This window comes from Tenrec ecaudatus, chromosome 5 (genome assembly GCF_050624435.1).
Source record: "Tenrec ecaudatus isolate mTenEca1 chromosome 5, mTenEca1.hap1, whole genome shotgun sequence".
NCBI classification, from domain to species: Eukaryota; Metazoa; Chordata; class Mammalia; order Afrosoricida; family Tenrecidae; genus Tenrec; species Tenrec ecaudatus.
This window is the reverse complement of record NC_134534.1, coordinates 151634083-151655404: the sequence shown is the minus strand read 5'-3', so window position 1 is coordinate 151655404 and position 21322 is coordinate 151634083. Positions and strand designations below refer to the sequence as shown.

At 57.2% G+C, this 21322-nt stretch overlaps 1 protein-coding gene across 1 annotated transcript in view; it reads right to left on the bottom strand.

Moving 5' to 3' along the window:
• The window catches only part of NUP210 (nucleoporin 210), an 88007-nt gene that overhangs the window by 12734 nt on the left and 53951 nt on the right, over window positions 1-21322 (bottom strand). The window contains exons 21-30 of the mRNA XM_075550895.1: window positions 15295-15423; window positions 14163-14290; window positions 13897-14032; window positions 12246-12308; window positions 11948-12127; window positions 9372-9452; window positions 8367-8498; window positions 6783-6941; window positions 2304-2395; window positions 601-775 (exon numbers count right to left, since the gene is read on the bottom strand). Coding sequence (XP_075407010.1) covers window positions 601-775; window positions 2304-2395; window positions 6783-6941; window positions 8367-8498; window positions 9372-9452; window positions 11948-12127; window positions 12246-12308; window positions 13897-14032; window positions 14163-14290; window positions 15295-15423 — 1275 coding nt within the window. The remainder of the gene's footprint in view (window positions 1-600; window positions 776-2303; window positions 2396-6782; window positions 6942-8366; window positions 8499-9371; window positions 9453-11947; window positions 12128-12245; window positions 12309-13896; window positions 14033-14162; window positions 14291-15294; window positions 15424-21322) is intronic.

The window sequence follows — 21322 nt, the reverse complement described above, 5'->3', positions numbered from 1 at the left end:
CTCAGGTGCCAACCCAGCTCACTCCCCGAGGGAGAAGTCCCCTAACGGAGGGGCACAGGAGTGTGGGGTGGGGGGTGGCCCCGACGTGCTGCACTGACAGGAACGACACAAACTGGGCCTTTGGCTTGCTACCCCGGCCCTTCGCATCACGCTGTGACCACCACTCCAAAGACCCTACTACCCCGAGTGGCCATCTTCCTGGGAGAAACCAGTGGGTGCCCCGAGTAGCGATGGGCTTCCGTGGGCCCTGATGCAATCAGCGTGCTAGAGAACTACTGGGTTCAGACAATAGCAGGCCCACCAGGGGAGCGGTCAGGCTGGCACAGAGCTCCGGGTGCCACCTGAGCAAATCATCGACCTGAGCTTCCCCATCTAAGGAACAAGGAAGTTGGGATGGACCATTCCCACGGAGCTTCAGCTCTGACGGAAGGCGCTGTGACATTTCATCCAGGGCCTCCGGCCTGGAATTCATCTAGACCAACTCCCCCATCCAGTTCTCGGCTGAGTGGCAACTGTATTCACGTTCACACCTGCGAGGGGAACAGGAGCGGCTCAGCGCAACGGCTCAGGATTCTCCAAAGGTGGGGAATGCGAGCCTACCTTCACAGCGACTGTGATGGTTTGGTTGGCCCCAAAAGGTTCTTGGGCGATCACTTCCACTGTGGATGTCCCAATGGCGGACCCGGACACCAGGAGGCCTTTCTCGTCCACGTGCACGACAGGAACCTTCTCGGGCCCATCCAGAACGCGGTAGCCCAGAGATGCGGCACCGTCCCTTTGGGAACAAACCAGACCCGTTTGTACGGAGGTGGGAGTGAGCTCTATCCGCGCCCTGGCTCCTGGGAGAAGCAAGCAGTCCCTCCCAGCCCCACGGTCCAGCAGCGTGTACACGGTCCATCAGTCACAGGAGGAAAATCTTATTTGGAAAAACAAGGGTCCCCAGCGGAACACCGCTTTCTCACTCTGCCGAGAGCGGCACCCACCAGAGGCTGGTTGGCGGGGAGGGAAGGACCGAGAGGGCGGGGTTTCTCGTCACTGCACAGGATCTATTTGCTGTCAAAGACAGTTTCCACGGTCAATTGTGTTTGACGTAACTCCGGGAAGACGGCCTAGCTAGCGTGCTGGAAATCAGATGGGCCTCTCAGCTGGACAGAAATCAGCGCTGGCCCAGCAGCCTGTACACACAGCTGTGTGCCCGGAGGCCCGGCGCTTTGCTTCTTGGCCTGTTTTCCTCCACTGCAGAGAGGGAAGCATCCCCGCCCCGTCCTACTTGCGAGGTCTGTTAATAGAAGTGGCTTGTAAACTGTACGGGCGCGATGCAGCGAAGACCAGCCAAAGAGAAGTTCATACTCTCGCTCATTAATAGAATAAGGCAACGGTGAGAACAGCTCTCCAGCTCCTGGGACCAGTACTTTCCCCTCTGTCTGCCCCACCCCTGCAGACCCTCTGCCAACAACTTCCAGCAACATCGACTGCCTTTGTCTGCCCTCTCGTCCCTTACCAGGCACACTCCTACCCACCCTTCAAGAAGCAGGGACATCATCCCCGAATCCAGAGTGAAGGCCTTTGGGCTCGTCACGTTTTATTACAGCCTATCTCACACGATATTCCCTCTTCCCCACCGCATTCCTCACGGCTCCTGCAGGCCCTTCATCTCGGAGTGCTCAGAGCCCACCACAGACCCAGGCACGTCAATCATTTGGCTGACGGATCGCAGTGAGTATAATGAATGCGATGTGTGTGAGAGTCCCGTGGTCCCGATGTCCCTCCACACAGCAGCTGCAGCCCTTCTACGGGTACCTCCCGACCACAGGCACCCCCTTTGGGTGACCGGCAGAAACGTGTGTGGATGAGGACGTCTCCAACATGAACATGCATGCCCATCCCCCGGAACCTGGTTAAAATGCAGGCTCTCCGTCAGTCAGTCTGGGGTGGCCCCCAGATTTGCATTTTAACATCTTCCGGGTGAGGCTGTAGCCGCTGGCCCGGGGACCAGTGCTTTGATTGGCGAGTCTTGACAAGTAAAGGGGCGTTTAAACTATCCCACATGGCGCACGCTGGCGCAATTCCCGTTAAATACTGATGGCAAGCAGCGAGCATCAGCATGCTCCAGGGCTCCAGGGAGGAGGCGAGGGAGCTGGAAGCAGAGAGAAGGATGTAGCAGCGGTACCCACTTCAAACGCCAGGCCCAGATAGATGCGCGATTCGCTAAAGCGTGGCAGCGCTGACAGCTCTGACAAATGAGCCGTCGGAGGCGAGCACGGCTCCTCAACCTTGCGCAGAACAGGGGCTGAGTCACAAACCTGTTTGTCTGAAGCTTTATAAATGAGTTGGGCGACATTAATATTTGCTCTGCTTCTATTTCAGGATTCAGCAGCAGCAGGTTTTCAAATACCTGGAAGAGAAGGCATGTTTTATTCCCTCCCAGTCTCTGGGCGCTGCCAACCATGAATGCCGTCTGTTGGCTGCTAGCTGGAAGGAAGGTTGGCCGTTTGAGTCCGCCGGAAGGGACCTGGGCGGGAAGGCCTGGCAACCTATTAAAAGAGCGAGCCACCGGAAACTCCCGGAGCAGTGGGTCTCCACCTTTCTCATGCTGTGACCCTTTAATACAGTTCCTCATGTCATGATGACCCCCAACCATAAAATTATTTTCATTGCTGCTTTATCACCGTCATTTTGCTACTGTTATGAATCAGGGCGAATCTTGTGAAAGGGTCGTTCAATCCCCAAAGGGGTCTCGACCCACCAGATGAGAACCACTGCCCTAGAGAGCGCAGTCTCTACCCTGACACTACCCACTGTGAGTCAGGATGAACTCAGGGTTCAGTTTCCTACCCGAGACATCTGGGTACTCTATCTTCCCTGCCCGCTGCGAGCCCAGGTGCCCGGTGCCATGGGGTCGACTCTGAATCCTCCTGAGCCCACAGAGTTCCCACGATGGCCAGTCTTCATGGGCTCTTTACAGGAGCAGCCAGCCTCATCTCTCTTCCACGGAGCGGCGGGTGGGTTTACCTGCCAGTCTCACGGTCAGCCGACCAAGGCAGCACCACACGGCGAGCTGCTACGTGGTGGTGGCTGGTGACCTGATTGTCAGGGCTGACCTTTTAAAGGTCAAAGGAAGGGTGAGGAGAAAGCAGGCTGCCTTGCACTGCTGCCCCTCCACAGGGAGCTGCTTCGGGGAGTCAGAAATGCACGCCTCTCCTGCCCGCTGGCTTGCTCTTGGCAGCCCGTCTGACCCAGTGAGCAGGAAGGCAGCAGAGGGAGGGGCCCGGGGCCTTGCTCAGCTGTCACTGCCCTGTCTAGTGTTTCTTTCTCGCATCCAGGCTGCCTGCTCTTCCCCATCCACAGCTCGGGACCATTTCCTGCACAGGGCCTTGCCCCCCTTTGGAAAAACAGTTGCATTGGCATGTATTCCACCCAGCACCCAGCTCAGCCGTTCAATCACATGAAGAGCTGCGCTGTCATCTCCACAATCCATGTTAGAGCCTTGTCTCCGTCCTTTCCTCACTGTTGCTGGCTCCCACCCCCGACCTTCCCTGCCACATCCCTAGGAAATGACTGTGCCCATTACTTTCTCCATAGATTATCTATCCTGGATTCCCTATACAGAAAAATATAGAAAACAACGACCAAAAAGCAAACCCCAACCATGATGACAAAATAAGACAGTGAAATTTCAGTAGGAAAGAAGGCATAGCAGTTTTAAAACGGGAACAAATTTAAACCCAATGGTCCGGTGTGGCATTTTAACCTAACCACACATCCCACGATCCATTTCACGATGCTCCCTGTCAGACAGAAAGGCTAGCCACGCCCTTGGCCTATGGTGACGCCGATTCAGTGGAGGCTCAATCCACATGGGGAGGCTACCAATGGACTTTGGGGTCCACTGTCAGCTACAGCCTTCTGCAAATTGGGTGCTTGGAATTTAACCTCTGACACCGCTCCCTCCTCCAGATGTGGATTTATTATGTACAATCCTTGGATCCCACAGGTTGGTGTGCTGCTTCTGTGTGGACTTAGCTAAATCCTCCCTCAGATGGCTGCTTTCTTTAAAGACAGGCCTCTCAACCACCCCCCCACCCCCCACCCCCCCCCGTGCTCCTCTGCTAGCCGGGCACCTGGGCTCTTCAGCACACTTTGCCAAGGGCAGCCATATCTCCAGCAGCTCTTCCTGAGGGCGAGGATCGAGTAAGATCATGTCAGAACAACTGATTGTTTTTCGTCGTCTTGGTCGCGTCTGCCCTCTCCCCCCACTACACTGTCACAGCTGGGATGGACCAGAGTGGCGAGTTCTGTCCAGGAGGTGAGGAGCCTGATGGCTGTCCCTGTGACTCCCAGGCGCTCTAAGAGCCCATGTGGCCGCGCTCACCCGGGGAACTCAAGAACCATCTCTGCACACATTCTAAAGCAGTCACCATCCTTCCAAGAAATCCAGGGCTGCCAGGAGCCTTGGCCCTCAAGCCTGGCTCAGGGGCATCCCATGCTGGGCAGTTCCAGCTGTATAATAAGCAACCTGTCAGCTTCTGGCCAGACCAGCTGGATCCTCAGGGCTGGAGCCCCTGGGCCAGCTTCTAATAGCTTCACTGATTGTCTCCAGGAAGAAGTTGGCCAGACTCCTCTCCTTTCTGGCTTCATCGTGTTCTAGAGTTCATCTGGACCCTGAGTTCTCCAGCTAAGAGGTCTGGCAAGGCCTGTCTCAGTGAGCAGAGTGAGCTCCCGACATGGTGAATGATGAACAGCCCTGGACAAACAGCCAGCTGGGGCTTTGGCCTCTCCAGGGTGCGCTCAGATGCCAGCTCTAGCCTGCCAGGCACCACCACGAGGGGAGCAGCTTCATGGAGTTCAACTGTGACACGCTTACTGCATAGAGATTGCATTCACACGCACCCAAGCACGCAGTCTTTCTCCGTGTCAGCCCTCTTTCTTGACCAGAGACAGCTAGTGTTTTTGAGGCACCCCGGGGCATGGTGGCTGTCCCTGTCAGGAAGACGACAGGGAATGGTGGGGACTGTGGCAAACCGGAGGCAGAACCCTGTTTAAAGGGAAGGCGACTACTCACCTCCTGCTGATTTTACCACGTGGCAAAACGGCAAGCTTTCGGGTCAGGCTGCCTATTGCATTTGGACACCGAATCTTGCTGGTTTTACACATTGCCGACAAGTAAAACTCATTTAATAGCATCAAGAAAGACAAAAAGCTGCATCCGTGGGCTGGCTCCAGCTTCTGATTTGCTCCCGCCCCATCTGCTGTCAGGGGAAACTGAGACACCGAGCTGTTACTGACTCAGCCGAGGTGATGAAACCCGGAAGCTGCCAAGTGCCATCTTTAGTTCCGTGATGGGTGCTGGGACTTCACTGTTTTTAGCCTGTGTGCGCGTGTGCATATTTGTCTGCCTCGGTGTGCATCTCTATGTCCATGGGTGTTGTATGTGTGTGCCTGTGTCTGTCTCTCTGTATGCATGTGTATCTGTGTGTATGCCTCTATGTCAGCCTGTCTGGGTATCTATGTTGCGTGTGTGTATCTGTGTGCACATGTTTGTGGGTCTATGTCTGTCAGTGTGTACATCTATGTGTGTATCTGTGTGTATCTGCATGTGTGTGCATCTACATCTGTGTGTATGAGTGTGTGTGTATGTGTCAGCAGGGGCTGGAATGGCAAGTGAGTGTTTCTTTTAAAGCCTGAGTCTCTGAGGGGGCAAACGGTGAACACATTTGCTGTTGGTTGAAAGGATGGCTGCTCGAGTCCATCGGGGTTATCTTGAAAGAAAGGCTGGGCCACTGACCCCTAAAACGTCAGCCACTGAAATCTTCACGAAGCACAGTAACCCTCACAGGGTCACCGTGAGGGAGGGACAGCTGCTCTCATGGTTGGTTTCTGCTCAAGGGGGCAACTTGAAGCCACTTCTAGGGCATGGAGGGACTTCGGGTTAGTGTTCTTTGTAAGGCTGACTGCGTCCCTCGGGGCAATGAGACATTGGGGCTTACAATGCTCCAGAGGCACTGGGTCACCTTGTCTCACAGACCGGCCCCCAGGCCCATGGCCAGGCTCGCTGAGGCCCATGCCTAGGCTGGGCAGAGGTGCTGGTGGAGGAAGAGGGCTGGGTGCTAGATTCACCTAGAGTGAGTGCTTATGTCTCAACAGTCTGTCTCACCCCTGCCTTGGTGTCCTCATCTGCAAAATGATGAGTTTAATGTCTACCGGGCTGCCAGTGAGCGGTGCTTACCTGGCCTGAACAGGTCACTTTACCTAGCCTCCGGCTGTGGCCAGTGGCACTGGGATGGTGGGCGTGAAGGCACAGACTTGCCCTGCTGAGCGCTAGAGGAGTGTTTGTTAAATAAACACAGATCATGAGCTCATCGGCCCAGCACAGAGGTTCCCCCAGATTCTTCCTCTCGGGAAGGCACCAAGTTCAGAATGATCTGTGACATATGGAGCAGATCCCAGGATCCCAGGTCTCCTGGCTTCCACCCAGGCTAGTCCCTCTTCCTGGCCTGTTGGTCAACCCCTCCATGTCTGACCACCAGCATGAACCTCACCTCTTCCAAGAGGCCCTCAGCCAGTCCCAGTACTGGGTACCCACAGCTCTGCCCACGGTGCTCCACCACCCCTCCTACTGCCACCTGACCCTGCTGGCTGAGGATGCCTCGGGGCATCAACACCCCAGCCCTCCCAGGATGCATTCTGCACAGCCCTCTGAGGAGGAGAGGTACTCCTCCCACCTCCTGCGGCACTCACTCTCCTGCTTGTGTGTGGCCTTCTTCTGCCCACCTGGCCTTTACCTGGATTTGAATCTCATCAGAGAGCTCATGGGCAAGGCCATGCAGCTGCCCAGCCGTGGGGTCCAGGGTCTTGACCACTACCTTCAGGCCCGTGCGGCCTTTCACTCGGCCGTGCACGTTCATGGCAAAGTTGTACTGCGACGGGAGCTGGAGCTTTGCCTGGGGCAGAGAAGCACATTCAGGAAGGGCCCCAGTGTCCGCACCCCAAGAGGCTAAGAGCCCAGCAGCAGACCTAGGGGCCCCAGCCCCTGCTTCTGAGCCGCCTGCCTGCCGGGAGGCCACTGTCCTCCCTGCACTCCGCAGAGACCCCAGGGCAGCCCAGCCCGAGGACAACACCCTGCGTGGGCTCCCTGGGAGCCTTGTGACGCCCTGGGTCACAGGAAGACTCGGTCAGGGCGCCATAGGACTCTCATGGGATGCTGTCCCACAATGCTGCTGAACACTGCCTGCCGAGACTCTTCTTCCTGCTCTTTTGCTGGGTCCCATCATCATCGCAAGTCTCTCCCTCAGCAAGGCTCTCTGTGAGCTCATGCGTCCGGGACACAGCCAGGTGCCTCCTACACCAGGGCTGACTTTAGGAGCCCACCCTGGGACCTTGGGGCACTGGGGGTCGCACAGCGGGCTGCTTTCCACGGGGCAGCTGTGTGAGACCATCAGCCACCCCACAGGAGAAAGTCGAGGCTGCTTGGCACTCCCACGAGGGTTTACATCCCCAGAAACCCCCGGGGGCAGGGGGGTGTTGTAGAATATCCCCAGGGCAGCCATGGCCTGAAATCAACTCGAGGGCAGGGAGTTTGGTTTGGTTTTGGACCCTAGGCTGCTGCTGGACACCGCGATCAGCGGCTTCTCAGAATCAGCCCTCCACGTGGAGGCTGTGTGGCATGGCCCAGCCCGTGCGGGGCGGTGGGGTTTGGCCCACAAGAAGCCCGGCTCTGGGCCCCGTCTCCACAGGCGGGTTGTGTGGCCCTGGGTGAAGCCCGTCACCGCACTGGGCTTCGGGGAGCAGAGGGGTCTGGTGGGCTCTGCAACCCAGACCCCCAGGAGGGCAGGACCCCCACTGAGGCCTGAGGGGAGGGGAGTCTGGCCCATCTCAGAAAGACACTCAGAAGTCCCAGCCCTGGGACTTGCTAGAGCAGTGGTTCTCGACCTTCCCCGTGCTGTGGCCCTTGAATACAGGTCATCAAGTTATTTTCCTTCGACCCCCAGGTTGAGAACCGCTGTGCTAGCGTGTCCCTTTCTAGGCTCTTGTTTTCTCGGCCTCCTACATGGTTCTCTGAAATGAGAAGGGCCGCGGACCAGGTGCGGGGGCTGGGGACACACACACACACACACACATACACACACACACACACACACACACAGAAGGGCCGCGGACCAGGTGCGGGGGCTGGGGACACACACACACACACACACACACACTACAATGAGGTCTTGGACACGGGGAAGGGCTTAGGGTGTGGACACTGTTTGGAGCAGGGAGTCTGTGAGTCCTGGTGACAGCCGGGTAGAGGGGCAGACCCTATGCGGAGACGGGGTCAAAAGCTCCCGCCAGGGCACTGGCCAGAGATGCAGGGCTGCGGTTACCTCGTGGTGCCGTCCCTGGATGTCCAGAATGTCCCGTTTGGTGACAGACCAGTGGAAGGTGAGGCCCGGCACGGCATTGCCAAAGGAGAAAGGGTTCTGGCTGCTGGTGATCCCAGTGACGTAGACCGGCATCTGGGAATTGGAAGCCAAGCTCGGTGACCCGAGGGCAGGAGCCCTCCCCAAGGGCAGGCTGAGGGTGCCCTGGAACACGGGACACTGCTGGGAGGGTCTCCCTCCCTTTTGAGGTCTGGGAACTGTGCTCAGTGCCTCCCCGGCTCGAGAAGGGCTTGGCACATGTCCGGGAGGGTTTGAGAAAGCCAACAATGATGCTGAGGACAGGCCCAGTCTACGGGCGGCCACGCGGTAGCTCAGCTCTCAGGACAGGGAGGCCCGTCTCCAGACCCGGAGGAGCACAGCACATCCTTACTGCCCCGTGGCCCCTCTCCTCCCACGCTAGCAGGTGCTCCCTGCAGACACAGGTGGGCACAGGTGCAGATTTCCCAGCACACATCAGAGAGGAGACCATGCTGCTAAAGAGAACATGAACTGGGAGCCAACCTGCCTGGGTGACTCCCTGGCTCCAATACACAGTGGCTGAGCAAACTGGGCAAGCAAGAGAATCTTTGAACAACCAAGATCCCCGCTTTGTGAAAGGGGGAAGACATCGCTGCTGCTGGCCGCATGTCTGCCATGAGCACTAAGTAAGCATGGAGAACACCAGGCCAGTGGAGCATGAGCCTGGAGCCAGGCTGGTCCAGGAGCTGGTCCAAGTGTGGGCAGGCAAGTCTCGAGAAGCAGCAGGTGTCAGTAACCACACGGGCGCAGCACGCGAAGGAGAGGAATGCTGTGCCCTCCAGGAGGGTCATGCGGAGAACAAACAACAGAGAGGGTGCCCACTTGATCTGAACGGGAAGTCTGGAGGCTTCCTCTCAGGGTCTCAAGGTTCAGAGGTAGACGGTGGGTGACCTCTCCAACCTCATCCAAAGTCTCGCGAGAACACCTCACCTGGGTCCCTGTCCTCATCCGCGTGATGGGGGCCCGGATCCTCACTGCCCGGAGAAGCAGCACCTCCACCTCCACCTGATCCTATGAAAAAGGTGTTCAGGCTCAGGTTGCCTGGAGATGGACTGGTGGACTCTGTGCGAGAGGCAGGTGATTTAGAGGAAAGGACCCCTCCAAGGGAGGGAAGTCCCTATTGCCACCAGCTCAGTCACCTGGCTGGAAGGTACCTGCACACAGTGTGTCCAGCTCTCAGTCCATCTTCCTGTGGCAGCTTGTCCCCACGTGGCCTGGCTCCTGTCTGCCCCATCCTCTGGGGGTCCCGGCCTGGTTCTCAGAGCTCTAGCTGCTCTAGATCAGAGACAGGTTTGTTCTCTAGGCCGGGCACCCTCAGTTCCTCCCAACACCGAACCAAGCTTTGTCTCTTTCCATGTCTGACAGAGCAATGTGCAGGCAGGGTCCAAGTGGAGTTTGATTAGAGCAATTTATCCCCTTCTTCATTCCGAACTCTGTGCTCCTGTTCAGTTGGCCAAATATGACTTTTATTGGTCACTTCACAGTGCTATAGACTTTGCGCTGATGTTGGACTACTAAGACTCTCAACTTTGTGAGCTCACGCGGATCCCACCTTCTGTGCCTGTGATTTGTCACCTGGCACGCCCCATATGCTCAACCTTTGTTCCCCTCCTTCTTTGTCCTCCTCACTACTGCTAGTCCTGGCACCCCGCTGCCTCTGTGCCCTGGATAAGGGGCAGAGAAGCTGAGGATGGCACAGGCGGCTATGTACCAGGGGCACCAGGATGTGTCTCCTGCAGTTCTCCCACCCACCAGATGGGGGACCCCGAAAGGCAGGGTGTCCTGGGAGGTCAGAACGCAGAGGAGAGGCAGAAGGACAAATGTGTGTCTTTAAGTTTCCCACCAACTGACTTTTCAGCTACTTGAGCTCCCCAGAACAGGAAAGCCCAGTCTGCTCCTGCACCCTGAACCCTTTCTTTAGAGAAAATAAACAAAACAAGGCCAGGCCTCCCGGGTTGGTCCGAAGCTTTCGGCTCCAAGAGGCCCGGCTGCACGCTGCAGCTCGCCACAGAGGGGCAGATTTCAGCATCTCTGGAGTTTGCTTCCCGTCTTTACAAAATCAATACCCAGAATCGAGGTAGGCGACCCAGTGGTTCAGACCGTCTGGTTCACCTTGGACACTTGCAGGCAGACACAAAAACTGCGGGGAGATGAAGCCAACCAATAGACTCAATGCCGGATCAAAGTCAAGTGCAGGCACTCAGCTGTGCGTGCACACCCTCCCCTCCGCTCCGAGGCAGCTTCCCAGGTACTCCAGCCTTCTTCCTTGGCCCTCACAGTTTGGGGAGTGCCTGCCTCTGGGGGCATGTTCCTGTCGGTGGTGGCTGTCAAGCTGTCTCCCAAATGTCCTGGCAGAGACGAGTGAGCGCTTCCAGTGCTGCATCAGTTTGTGGAAACTTCTCGGGTTGCGTCCCATCCCTTCCCGGGGGGGGGGGGGGGGGTTCCCGCCAGTGCCCTCAGTGCAGCTTGGACTTCTTCTGGCAACACCATCGGTTCATGGTCATATGCTGCCTCCTGAAACGGCTGGACACCGGCCGATTCTCTCGGGAACAGTAGCAGTCCCATGACCTGGCATGCAGCATTGCTCATACTGACCGAGCTTTGACCCAGCTGTGAGCGAGGTCCACGGAGCAGCCCTTTCTGAGCTGCTGTTGAGCAGACCCAGGGCACCATGGGGCCACCCTAGGGTCCTCAGGCCCTGCTCACAATGTGTGTGTGTGTGGGGGGGGGCTCCTCCCATATCCTTCCCAGAGAAGCAAAGAAAGAAAACAGCCAGGCCTCAGACAGATTAAGTGCTTCTCCCTGCCTGGGGTCACAGCTTCTCGGGACAGGGACACCACCCTGCAAAGGAGGCCTCCCTGGCTTTCTGCTGACCCGGAAGACACCCAGAAGCGTCTCCAATGCTAACAAAGGCACCTGGGAGAGGCTGGATCTCTGGTTGTGCAAAAGCTATCAGTGGACACCCCCGAGGGCCAGGAGCATCCTCTCCACCCCATCCTTCAGCTTTGCTTGAGCTGACCGCATACAAGGATCAGATGCTCTAATGCCAGGCTCCCAAAGCTGCCACCCAGGCGCAGCCCCTTCTCCTCCGAGCTACAGGCCTTCTGCCTGCCATGGGGCAGGAATGGCATGCATGCAGGGGCAGAGGCGAGGTGTTCAGTGCAGCACCTGCTGACACAACAGCACAGCCACAGTCGTGTTTGCACACTGGGGCGTGCTGGGGCAGGGGTGGGCAGGGGTTGCTGGAGAGCATGTCCCAAGAGGAGCTAGAGGAGTGAGGGGCTCAGGTTGGGGCAGGGCAGCCTTGGGGGCTAGGTGCTGCCCCATTTCACAGGGGGTTGGGGGAAACAGCCTCGTGGGAAGCAGAACCAGAGGATCCAGAGGCAAGCCCCAATCTGACAAACAGGGCTGCCACGGCTGCTTGAGCGCACACCAGACAGCCCAGGTGGGACCCAGGCACCCTCTCTGGGGAAAGTGCCCTGGGCCCCTGAGTCAACTCCCCGTACCTGAGACACCACGAGGACCTTGCCCGTCTCGGCATCCACAGCCTGCACGATGCCAGCCACTGTGCCGTTGCCCACAGTGAGGCCCTGCACCAGCCCCGTGCTGCCCACAGCGGCCACGCTCTTGTTGCTGACGGAGAACAGGATGTTGGACTGAGGCTGGGGGCCACCCTCTGACGTGATCTGGAGTGGCGGGGAAAAGCGGGGCTATCAGTGACACCTCCGGCCCGGCCACTCTACCAAAGCCCATCAGGCGTGGCGGGCAGCCCCTTCCTTGCCAGCCAGGCCTTGTGGCTCTTACCTGCATGGTGGCCCCGATGATCAGGGTCACCTTCCTGGGTATCATCCTGAATGGAGGGAAGACCTGGGTGTGGAGAGAGGAGGGACGGGGGTGGGCATCTGCCCCAAACTCACAACTCTTGGGTTTTAGAGGAAGGGGAGACATGAGGCCAGTCATTGCTCTGCTTGGACGACGGTCCATGGGGCCTGGAGTCCACTCCAGGGGAGCCGGCGGGGCTGTTAGCCCAGGGACACGGCTGCCCTCCCCCACCCCCCAGGGCATGCTGCCTTTGGCCAACTGCGCCGCAGATGAGGAGCCCGATGAAAGAAGGGCATCTGCTCATCCGGGATCTCACCTGAGACATCCCACCGGAGCAGAGCTGCTCAAAGCGTGGGCCCCTGGTGGCAGCAGGAGCAGCACCTGGGGACTTGCTAGAAAGCAAAGCCTCCAGCCCAGCCCCAAACCTGCACAGGAGTGTGTGGGTGTGTGTGTAGGGGGTCCTGCAATCTGTGCTTAAGCAGCCATCCCAGAAATTCTGCTGTAAGCTCACGTGGCCTCTAAGATGCCCCAACTTGAAGGGAGGGGCGGCTGTCTCTTCTCCCACACGTCTCCTAATCTTGACTGAGAGGCCGCCTTCACAAGGCTCTCGGCTTTGACTCCCCCATCCTCTCAGATGAGGGGCAGGGTTTTGGGGGCAAGGGGAAGCCCAGGCCGGAGACTGGGGATGCGGATGGCCCACTCCGTAACAGGGCAGAGCCCCACCACCTTTCTCCTGCCCACTCTTGTCCCCTGCCTGAAAGGAGCTTTGGAAACCCTTGTCCAGCAGGTGAGTGAGGATTAGCCTTTGTAGGGCTGTGCTATTTATAGGCAGAGATGGATTCCTCATCACCAGGCAAAGAGGAGCATATGTTCATCTAGAGGCAGAAAACACAGGCTCCTGCTCAGGAATGTGGATGAACAGCACCCGCCAGCACTCATGAGCCCGCAGCCCACAGGGGACCTGGCCACAGCCACGTGGTTTGATGCTGCCAAGGGATCAACTTGGACGTAGTGTCCGTCATTTCCGCTCTGGTCAGTCCTCATGCCAGGGCGCAGCCCCCAAGTCACACAAAGGGACAAGGGCCCAGGACATCAGGGCCTGACGAGGACCGTCCTCCTGATGATGTCCCTGCTGTGAGCATCCCGTGCAGAGCCCTGGCCCCGGATACTTGCTCTCACGTTCCTTAGGATGGACGGGAAGCTCCTCCCCACAAGGCCCAACATCCTCCGGGAGTTCCTGCCCAGCCACTGCTTTCTGGAGTCGGTACCTGTCCGTCCACTTCACCATGGACAGGAGCTCAAGGTGTGCGCTAAGCTCTACCATTTCCCTGGATATGCAACACATGCCACTACCAGGCTCTTGAGCGACACTGTCCCCTTGGCCACAGTCTAGCTGTGCTGCCCAGGCCCCCGGGGCTGGCAAAAGCTGCCTTTAGACCACAAACACTGAGGAGCCCAGATTTTGGCATGGCCTTGCCATCGGCTGTCCCTAAAGCTCCCAGCCTGTCTCTCTCTCTCTTACACACACACACACACACACACACACACACACACACACACACACACACACACACACCACCTCCAACCCCTGGCTAAGCACAGGCAAGCACACACGTGACAGGGGCTGTTTTACTTCAATCTGCTGTGGGGCCGAGTTGATTCTCTGTCCAGCTTTGTCCATCACGGTCGCCGTCAGGCTGGTTTGGCCAATGGCCACACCGTGGACCAGGAACGTGGCGGTGAAGTGGTCAAGGGCTTCGTCCAGGGCTCTGGAACGGAGGGCAAAGTTGGGCTACACAGGCAGACACACACACACATACCCCACCAACCACCAGCAGATCCATCTGGGGTCACACCGTTCCCGGAGACCAACCACCCCTGTCCCCGAAGGGCACTTACACCAAGGTGACGATCTGGGAGGCTGCTCGGAGCTTCAGGTCCATAAAGGTGAAGTACTTGGCCAGGAAAGGCTTCTTGTAGATGTCCAGCACGCGGACATAGGCCTTGACCGTCTTCCCAATCTCGACCTACGTGGTGGTGCACAGAGATGCAGGGAAAGTGCTTCAACAATGGATCCCACCACGGGCAGCATCTCACCACTTTCTGAGATAACGCACCCCGCCCCCCAACCTCAAGCCCATCGACCAGGAAATCAGGAACAATCGCCCTAGTCGGCAGAGGGAAACCTGTTGGGCGCTTCCGGCTTACAAGGGTCTTGGGGAGAGTTAGATGGAGGTAATCACGGCCTCGGCTCTGAGAGAGCTAATCTACAGTAGCTAGAGAGAGCACCAGGCAGTAACTCTGCCTGGACTCACTGCCACGGAGTGCACGCTGACTCCTAGTGCCCCTACAGACGGCCCCTTTGGCTTTCTGAGGCTGTAAATCTTCACAGGAGCAGATAGCCTCATCTTCGTCTTCTGGAGCAACTGGGGGGTTTGAACTGCTGACCTTGTGGTTAGCTGCCTAATATATAACCCATGACATCACCAGGGCTCCTAGACACACAATAGGAGCTTAATAATATATGTGCGCAGTGAATCCCCCGCCCCCCTTCCAATGCCCAGAAAACAAGAACGGGATGGCAGTCCTCTGTAAGCCTGCTACTATCGAGGAAGGAAAATTCCCTTTTCCACAGGCGCGAGTAAGCTGACTCTTTCATTCAGTCCTGCTGCCGAAGCACACGGCCTGAGTATGTTTTACTCCTTTGCCACCCAGCTTCCCCGGAAGCCCAAACTGGAGTTAGCAAGGGCCTTAATGGGCAGCCTGCTCCCTCCCCACAGCGGCCCAATGCTGAGAAATCCTCATCTCGAGGCAGAGGATGTAGTCAGGTGCCACTGAGATGAGAAAGTGTCATGGCAGAGGTTCCTCTGGGTCACCCACGTGGGGTGGTGGAGGTGGAAGACGGCTCCTCGGGAAGCGACCAGGACAAAGGCAAACAGAATGCTCCCCCCCTTCCCTAGGTGGCTGTGGGGCACACAGCTTCTGGTTTCAGAGGATCAGTGGAGGAGCCCATCCCGGAGTTTACACAGACCTTGTCGACCACGCGGATGTACAGTTCCTGGATGTCCGAGATGGAAATGTCAGCCTTGGCCGGGGTCGGGAAGGACAGACACAGGTCATGGATCCTGACACTCAGGGTGCCTGGAAGCAGAGGGTGCACCTGGAATACACACAGGGGGCCTGGTTAGGTGGAGGAAGTGAGTGGGCGAGCCTCTGTGATCATCTCTGCTCCCGGAGTCTGAAGCAGCTTCGTGCCTCTAACCCCACCTGCACCCTGGATGCTGTGTCTCAGCCTCGGCCGGAGGCTGGACAGAGAGGACAGGGCACAACCTTAGCAAAACCTGGCACTGGCGGCCAGGCTGCACAGACCCACCCCTACTGAGAGGACGGGTTTGGACAGCGAAGCTGAGTGCTGGAAGGTCACCCAGGGAGCACAACTGTTTCACACAGCACCTTTATCAAGGAAGGAACACATGTCCCCAGGACACATGTCCTGATGAGCTGATTGAGCCAGGCCACCAGGCGAAGTGGCGGGATGGAGGCCATCCATCACCTGGTGCTTTGGCACATTTGGCTTTACGGAGAATAACAGCAGTCTAGGAGAAATCTGAAGGTACTCATCTCTTAGCATTTTTCAGTATCTATTTGGTATCTCTAGGTATATATTTGGATAGAGCCAATTACAGTCCACTTTGATGTACACATGGGCAACGGAAGCCTGGGAACCTGCCTTGGGTTACACACAGCCGCCAAGGGCAAAGCTGGGGAGGTGCCCAGGTACTCTGGGCCCCGTCTAGGATGCCTGTCTCCATGCTGGGCCACTTCCCTGTGCTAGGTACCCAGAGCACAGCCAGCGCGGGGCAGTAAAGGAGCTGGTGGGGAGAGGCAAAGCCCACGCTTAATGTGGCGGGGAGGAGCACTGTTAGGTGGGATGACGGAGCCCCCGGGCACACCCACTCAGAGAAGTAGCCTGGCGGGATCACGCAGTGACTGAAAGCAGATTTATAAAGACCCTGGCGTGGAGCTGGAGCTCAGTCTCCGAATGACGGCTGTGCAATTTGAACCATTTCTACGACAGCCCAGTATTACCCACGGCGGAGGCCCAGGGCCCGGGAGCCGCCAGGACTCCGACTCCGCTGTGGCTTATTACATTCCCGGGAAAACTCACTTACGAACGGGAGCGAGAAATGAGATCTTTCTGAGAACATAATTTGAGGCTCTGATCCGATATCCCTGCTGTCAGCGGCGGTAAGGCCTGCACAATGAGGAGCAATTACACAGTGCACCTCCTGCCGCCGACAGGGCCACGGGGGAGCCGGAAGGGAAGGCTGTTTCCCTCCCTTTTCGCTCTCCTTCCGAAGGCCCCTTCGGCAAAAGTTAAACAAAGCCCCAAAATGGCAGCGGGGAAGTCACTTCCTCTCCGGCTGAATTTCCTAGAGAATGGATGTCCTGTCATCTGGATGACAGGGCGGAGGCGGCACCGAGATGCCGGGTGGCCTTGCCTGCCCCGTGATTATATAACCCCGCTGTGTGTGTGTGTGTGTGTGTGTGTGTGTGTGTGTGTGTGCATGTTTCCAGAAGCAGACGGCCCGGCCTCGCTTTGGGGCCCCTCCAGGTGGACTTGAGCCTCTACCCTTTCCAGTTCGCGGCTGAGCAAGGGAGTGGCCCCAAGTTTACCCACTTCGACTTTTCATCCCACAGCAACACTGCAGGGAGCGTGCGTTACGGCCACCTCAGAGGGGAAGGAATTAGCGGTATGTGCCAGCCGGCTGCCAACAGGATGGGGATGTATACTCACTCCTTGGGTGGAGGAGACATGCACCTATCACACTCGCCTCCTTCCCACAGGCTCTGAGGCGCGCGCACGCCGTCACAGCAGACAGGAGGGTGTTTGGGGAGGAGAGGACATGGGGCACCGGCAACCGGGGCGCATTCTAGTTTCGAGGTGTCAGGAGGTGCCACCTGAGAGTGCCGTGGGCTGCTTAGCCGAGGGGAGGGCCCATCATCTGCGGATGGCGCACACGTTCGTGCGCCTCACTAAAGCACAGTGCGTTCCGCTGACACAGGAGCCCTCCTGGTGCGCACCAAGCCCTGGACACCTCCCCCTTCATCCCACCAGGCCCGAGACGCCCCCTTCCTGGGGCCCAGCACACACCAAACTTGTCCCGTGACAGGTAGAATTTGTACGAGAGCGGGGACCCTACCAAGGTTCCCCAGAAGCCACTGAAGCCATCAGCTGACACGGCCGTGGCCTGCCTGTGTGTGTGCTGGCCAGACTTTGCCAGGAGAGGCCAGTGCCCCGGATCGGAGCCCATGATGGCTAGTCGGGGGGACACCGAGTTCCCACGAGTGTCCCAGGCACGACGGAGGGTCCTGGCTAGAGAAGGTGTGCCGCAGCCTGTGCACTGCAGCTGACTCCTGTTAACCACCTCTACTGGGGGTGGGGGGTGGGGTGTGATGACCGTCCCACCTTCTGCCTCCTCTGTGTCCACGACACCATTACAGACCCCACTTCCTCAGACAGGGGTCCTGAGAGCAGGAGCCATGGCCGGCTCCAATCCCCAGTGCCTGCCGCAGAGCCGGGCGCTCCCAGGAGTCCAGTCTTTTGGAAGTGAGCTAATGCTGGGTGGGAGGTGCTAGCCACAGCGCCCCCCCCCTCTATCCGCCCTGTCCCTTTGAAGACTTCTTTTGAAATGTATATAACTGTGGAGAAAGAAGCCTTAAGTTTAACTGAGGTAAAGACTCTTATTTGCAAGCCAGCCAACGGTGGAATAAAGGCCCCTCACAGAGTTGTGTGTGTGCGTGTGTGCGTGAGTCCGCTGCGCATTGTGTGGGCACAATAACTTTCACAACGGCCTGGTTGAGGGAGCTGTGCGGTTCCTTCCAGAGACATGTGGGGACTGAAACAGACCCGTGAGCCGCGCCTGCCTCCCGCCTGTCTATCAATAGGAGACAAAGGCACATTTTCTATGAGCTAATTGAAGAACCACGGAGGGCTTTCTTGTCTCTGTGATTAAGGGAAACGAGAATGCTGCTAATTAGCAGCTGGAAAATGCCAGAATAATGTGTAAACGTCCTTCAGAAGCGACTCTGTGAAGAAGCTGCTGGGGCCTCCCAGGGACGATCAACACTGCACGAGAAATGTTCCCTGTAGGCTGGGCAAGGCACAGAAGGAACCGGAACCCCATTCCCACTTGCTGCTGCAATGGATTCTGGCACAGGCTGGAAAGGATGGGGAGCAGAGACCCCAGAGCCTTCTGGGGCATAAGCAATCCTTGGGGGGCTGGCTGTCTGGACAAAGGTGGCCTGCAAGCCTCCGGCCAGGCCAGCTATGGGGCCCTGTGCCCCACTCGGTGAGAGCCAGGGGAAGGATGAGATGTGGGCAGGCCAGCGGCCAGCCTGTAGTCTCACGAGAGACCTGCTGGAGGGGACGTGGACACTCATTTTGCCTCAAGCATCCTAGGATGTGCTGCCTACAGCGGTCATAGTAGATGGCAGTGTTTTCCTGGGGAAGCTTCCCATGGTGTCTGACTCCTGTCCTGAACCCCCCAGCTTCTGCTTGAATGCTTCTGGCGGTACGGTGCTCACTACCTGCCGAGCCACCTAGTCTCTCGCCGAGTCCGGGCCCCCTTGTTCGTAGACGAAAGGGCAAGTCGGCGGTGTGTGGAAGCGCTGCGGGCACGGTTCACACCTCTCCGAAGGGGAAACATCCCTCTTCTGGAGAGTCGGTGAGTTATTTTCCATCTCCAGAGGAGAAGCGCAGGAAGGTATCTGGCAAGCACTCCGAGTGATTTATGGTTTGAGAGTGCCTTTAACGTGAAGGATCTGGCGGTGTGGACGCCCTTGTGTGGTCAGAGAGATGACTTCTCTCGAACAAAGGGCCGCACACGCTGACGGGGGCAGGCTTCTGTCCACGGAGGCTCCCTCTGGGCTATGCTCAGCTGTTTCCAGGTACTTGAGGGTGTTTCCTCCTGCTCTGCTTTACAGCCATAGCCTTGCCTCTGAGATCCTCCGGGGAGAACGGCATTGAGCCACCTCTACAGCCGTGCACCGGAAGGAATCCGGGCCCCTACACCGAGGTTAAGCAAACCAGAGGCCTAGACTCAGGCGCAGTGCAAACACCCTGACCTGGCACCACAACTGCAGAAAGGGGGGCATTTCATACAGAAACAGGATTTCCATTTGCTCTTGGAGAACAAACCCCATCACCCTAAAGCCAGCATCTCTACGCCTCTTAAAATCAGCCTCGGCCCTCACCCAACACCTCCCAACATGGGCCTTTGGGATCTGAAGGCTTAGGGCCAGAGTCTTATGGGGACTCAGTCAACAGGCATAAGCACAGTTTACAAAATCAGGACCTGCATCCTCATGAGTGGGCTGTGGCGGGAGGACAGCTTCTTGGGACACCAGCACTTCTTGTCCTGTCCTTGGGTACCTGCACCGAGGCTCAATTCCACACAGCATGGCTGGGGGGGGGGGGGGGGAGGGTCTTCTTCTGTCCCTACTCATAGGACAGAGCCTTCCTGTGCGGGCATATTGCTGATGAGAATCCCAGGCCCTAACTGCCCTTGGTGAAGTGGTTGCACGTTAGGAGACCTCCTGCCCTGCTGGTGGTCCTGTGAAATGGGACCACCATTGTAGAGCACAGACCGACACTTCTTTACAAAACTGGACAGAGGTACCATCTGACCCAGCACTCCAGCACGAGGTACCGATCTTACAAGAAGTAAGAACCATGGATTTAAATACCACGGAACAATCTGAAGCCCTCATCAACGTATGCCCACATTCATTGCAGCATCATCCACACAAGGAAAACGACAGAGACAGCCCGAGCGGCCACCAGCAGATGAGAGGATGGATACGTGGAGGCACACCATGGGATACTCCGCCGTGCTAAAAAATAACGGTGCGTCTGCGAAACACCTCCGAACATGAACGAGCCTGATGCTGCGGGCAATCAGCCAACCACAAGAGGCCAAATGAAGCCCAAAGCCGTGACTGTACGAACATTCTTGGAAGAGCACCGGGGTGGGGGGTGGCAATAAATGTAAGCGAATGATGGGGTGGCATCCAGATGAGAGAGCACCAAACAGAACTCCGGCCACAGCCCGACAGAGGGAAAGGCCCAGGCATCGCATACAGAAAGCTACCCACATACTAGGAAAGGTCATCCAGGGCGCATGAGACAACACTCGTTGTCACGCAGGATGCACTTCAGCTGATGCAGTTTTAGGTTTTCTTGTTTGATATGACTATAGGTCTATTTCATTAAAAAATTGACATAAACAAATCAGCTGCTCTGTGAGAAGAAATTGGCTAATAAGCACAAATGACTGCAGTCATTAAAACTAATCAGTCCACAGAGCAACATGGGGGGTGGGGTGGGGAGGGAACAGGATGAAATAACTGACTGAGAAACAGAATGCTAAATCCTTCCATTCCACAAACAACTCCCACGGCCACCGAGTCAATGCCAACTCATCGTGACTCTACCGGACAGGGTAAAAGGGCCCCGGGGTCTCCGAGCCTGGAACACTTACAGAAGTAGAAAGCCTTCTTCTGGCTGCCTTTGGAGGGGCTGGTGGTTTTGAACTGCTGACCATGCAGTTAGCAGCCCAACTCGAAACCAGTATGCTACCAGGGCTGCTGACCATGGGTACAGCCAAGCCACCATTTCAAGGACAGAGAGGGTCGAGAGAGAAACATGGCAGAGTAGAGAAGGTGACACACTCTTTGTGTGGTTGTGGTACTGTTTCTATCTCAATCAAAGGTTTGAGGGGGTAGCGGGGCTCATTCTCCAGAGGGGAAAGATAACACCGAATGAGGGCGCAGTGCACGCAGCTTGACCAAGGTGGACAGGGTCACTAGAGAGTACCTAACTTGAATGGACCTACTGGTCACTGGGGGACTTTGTACTCACGGAACAAACAGCGGCAGTTCTGTCCTACAGGGTCACTAAGAGTTGGGCGAGTTTATTTTTTTATGGTACGCATAGTGGTACACACAACAGCAAGAATACAGATATATGCGTATGTGTGTGCAAGTGTACTTGTGTG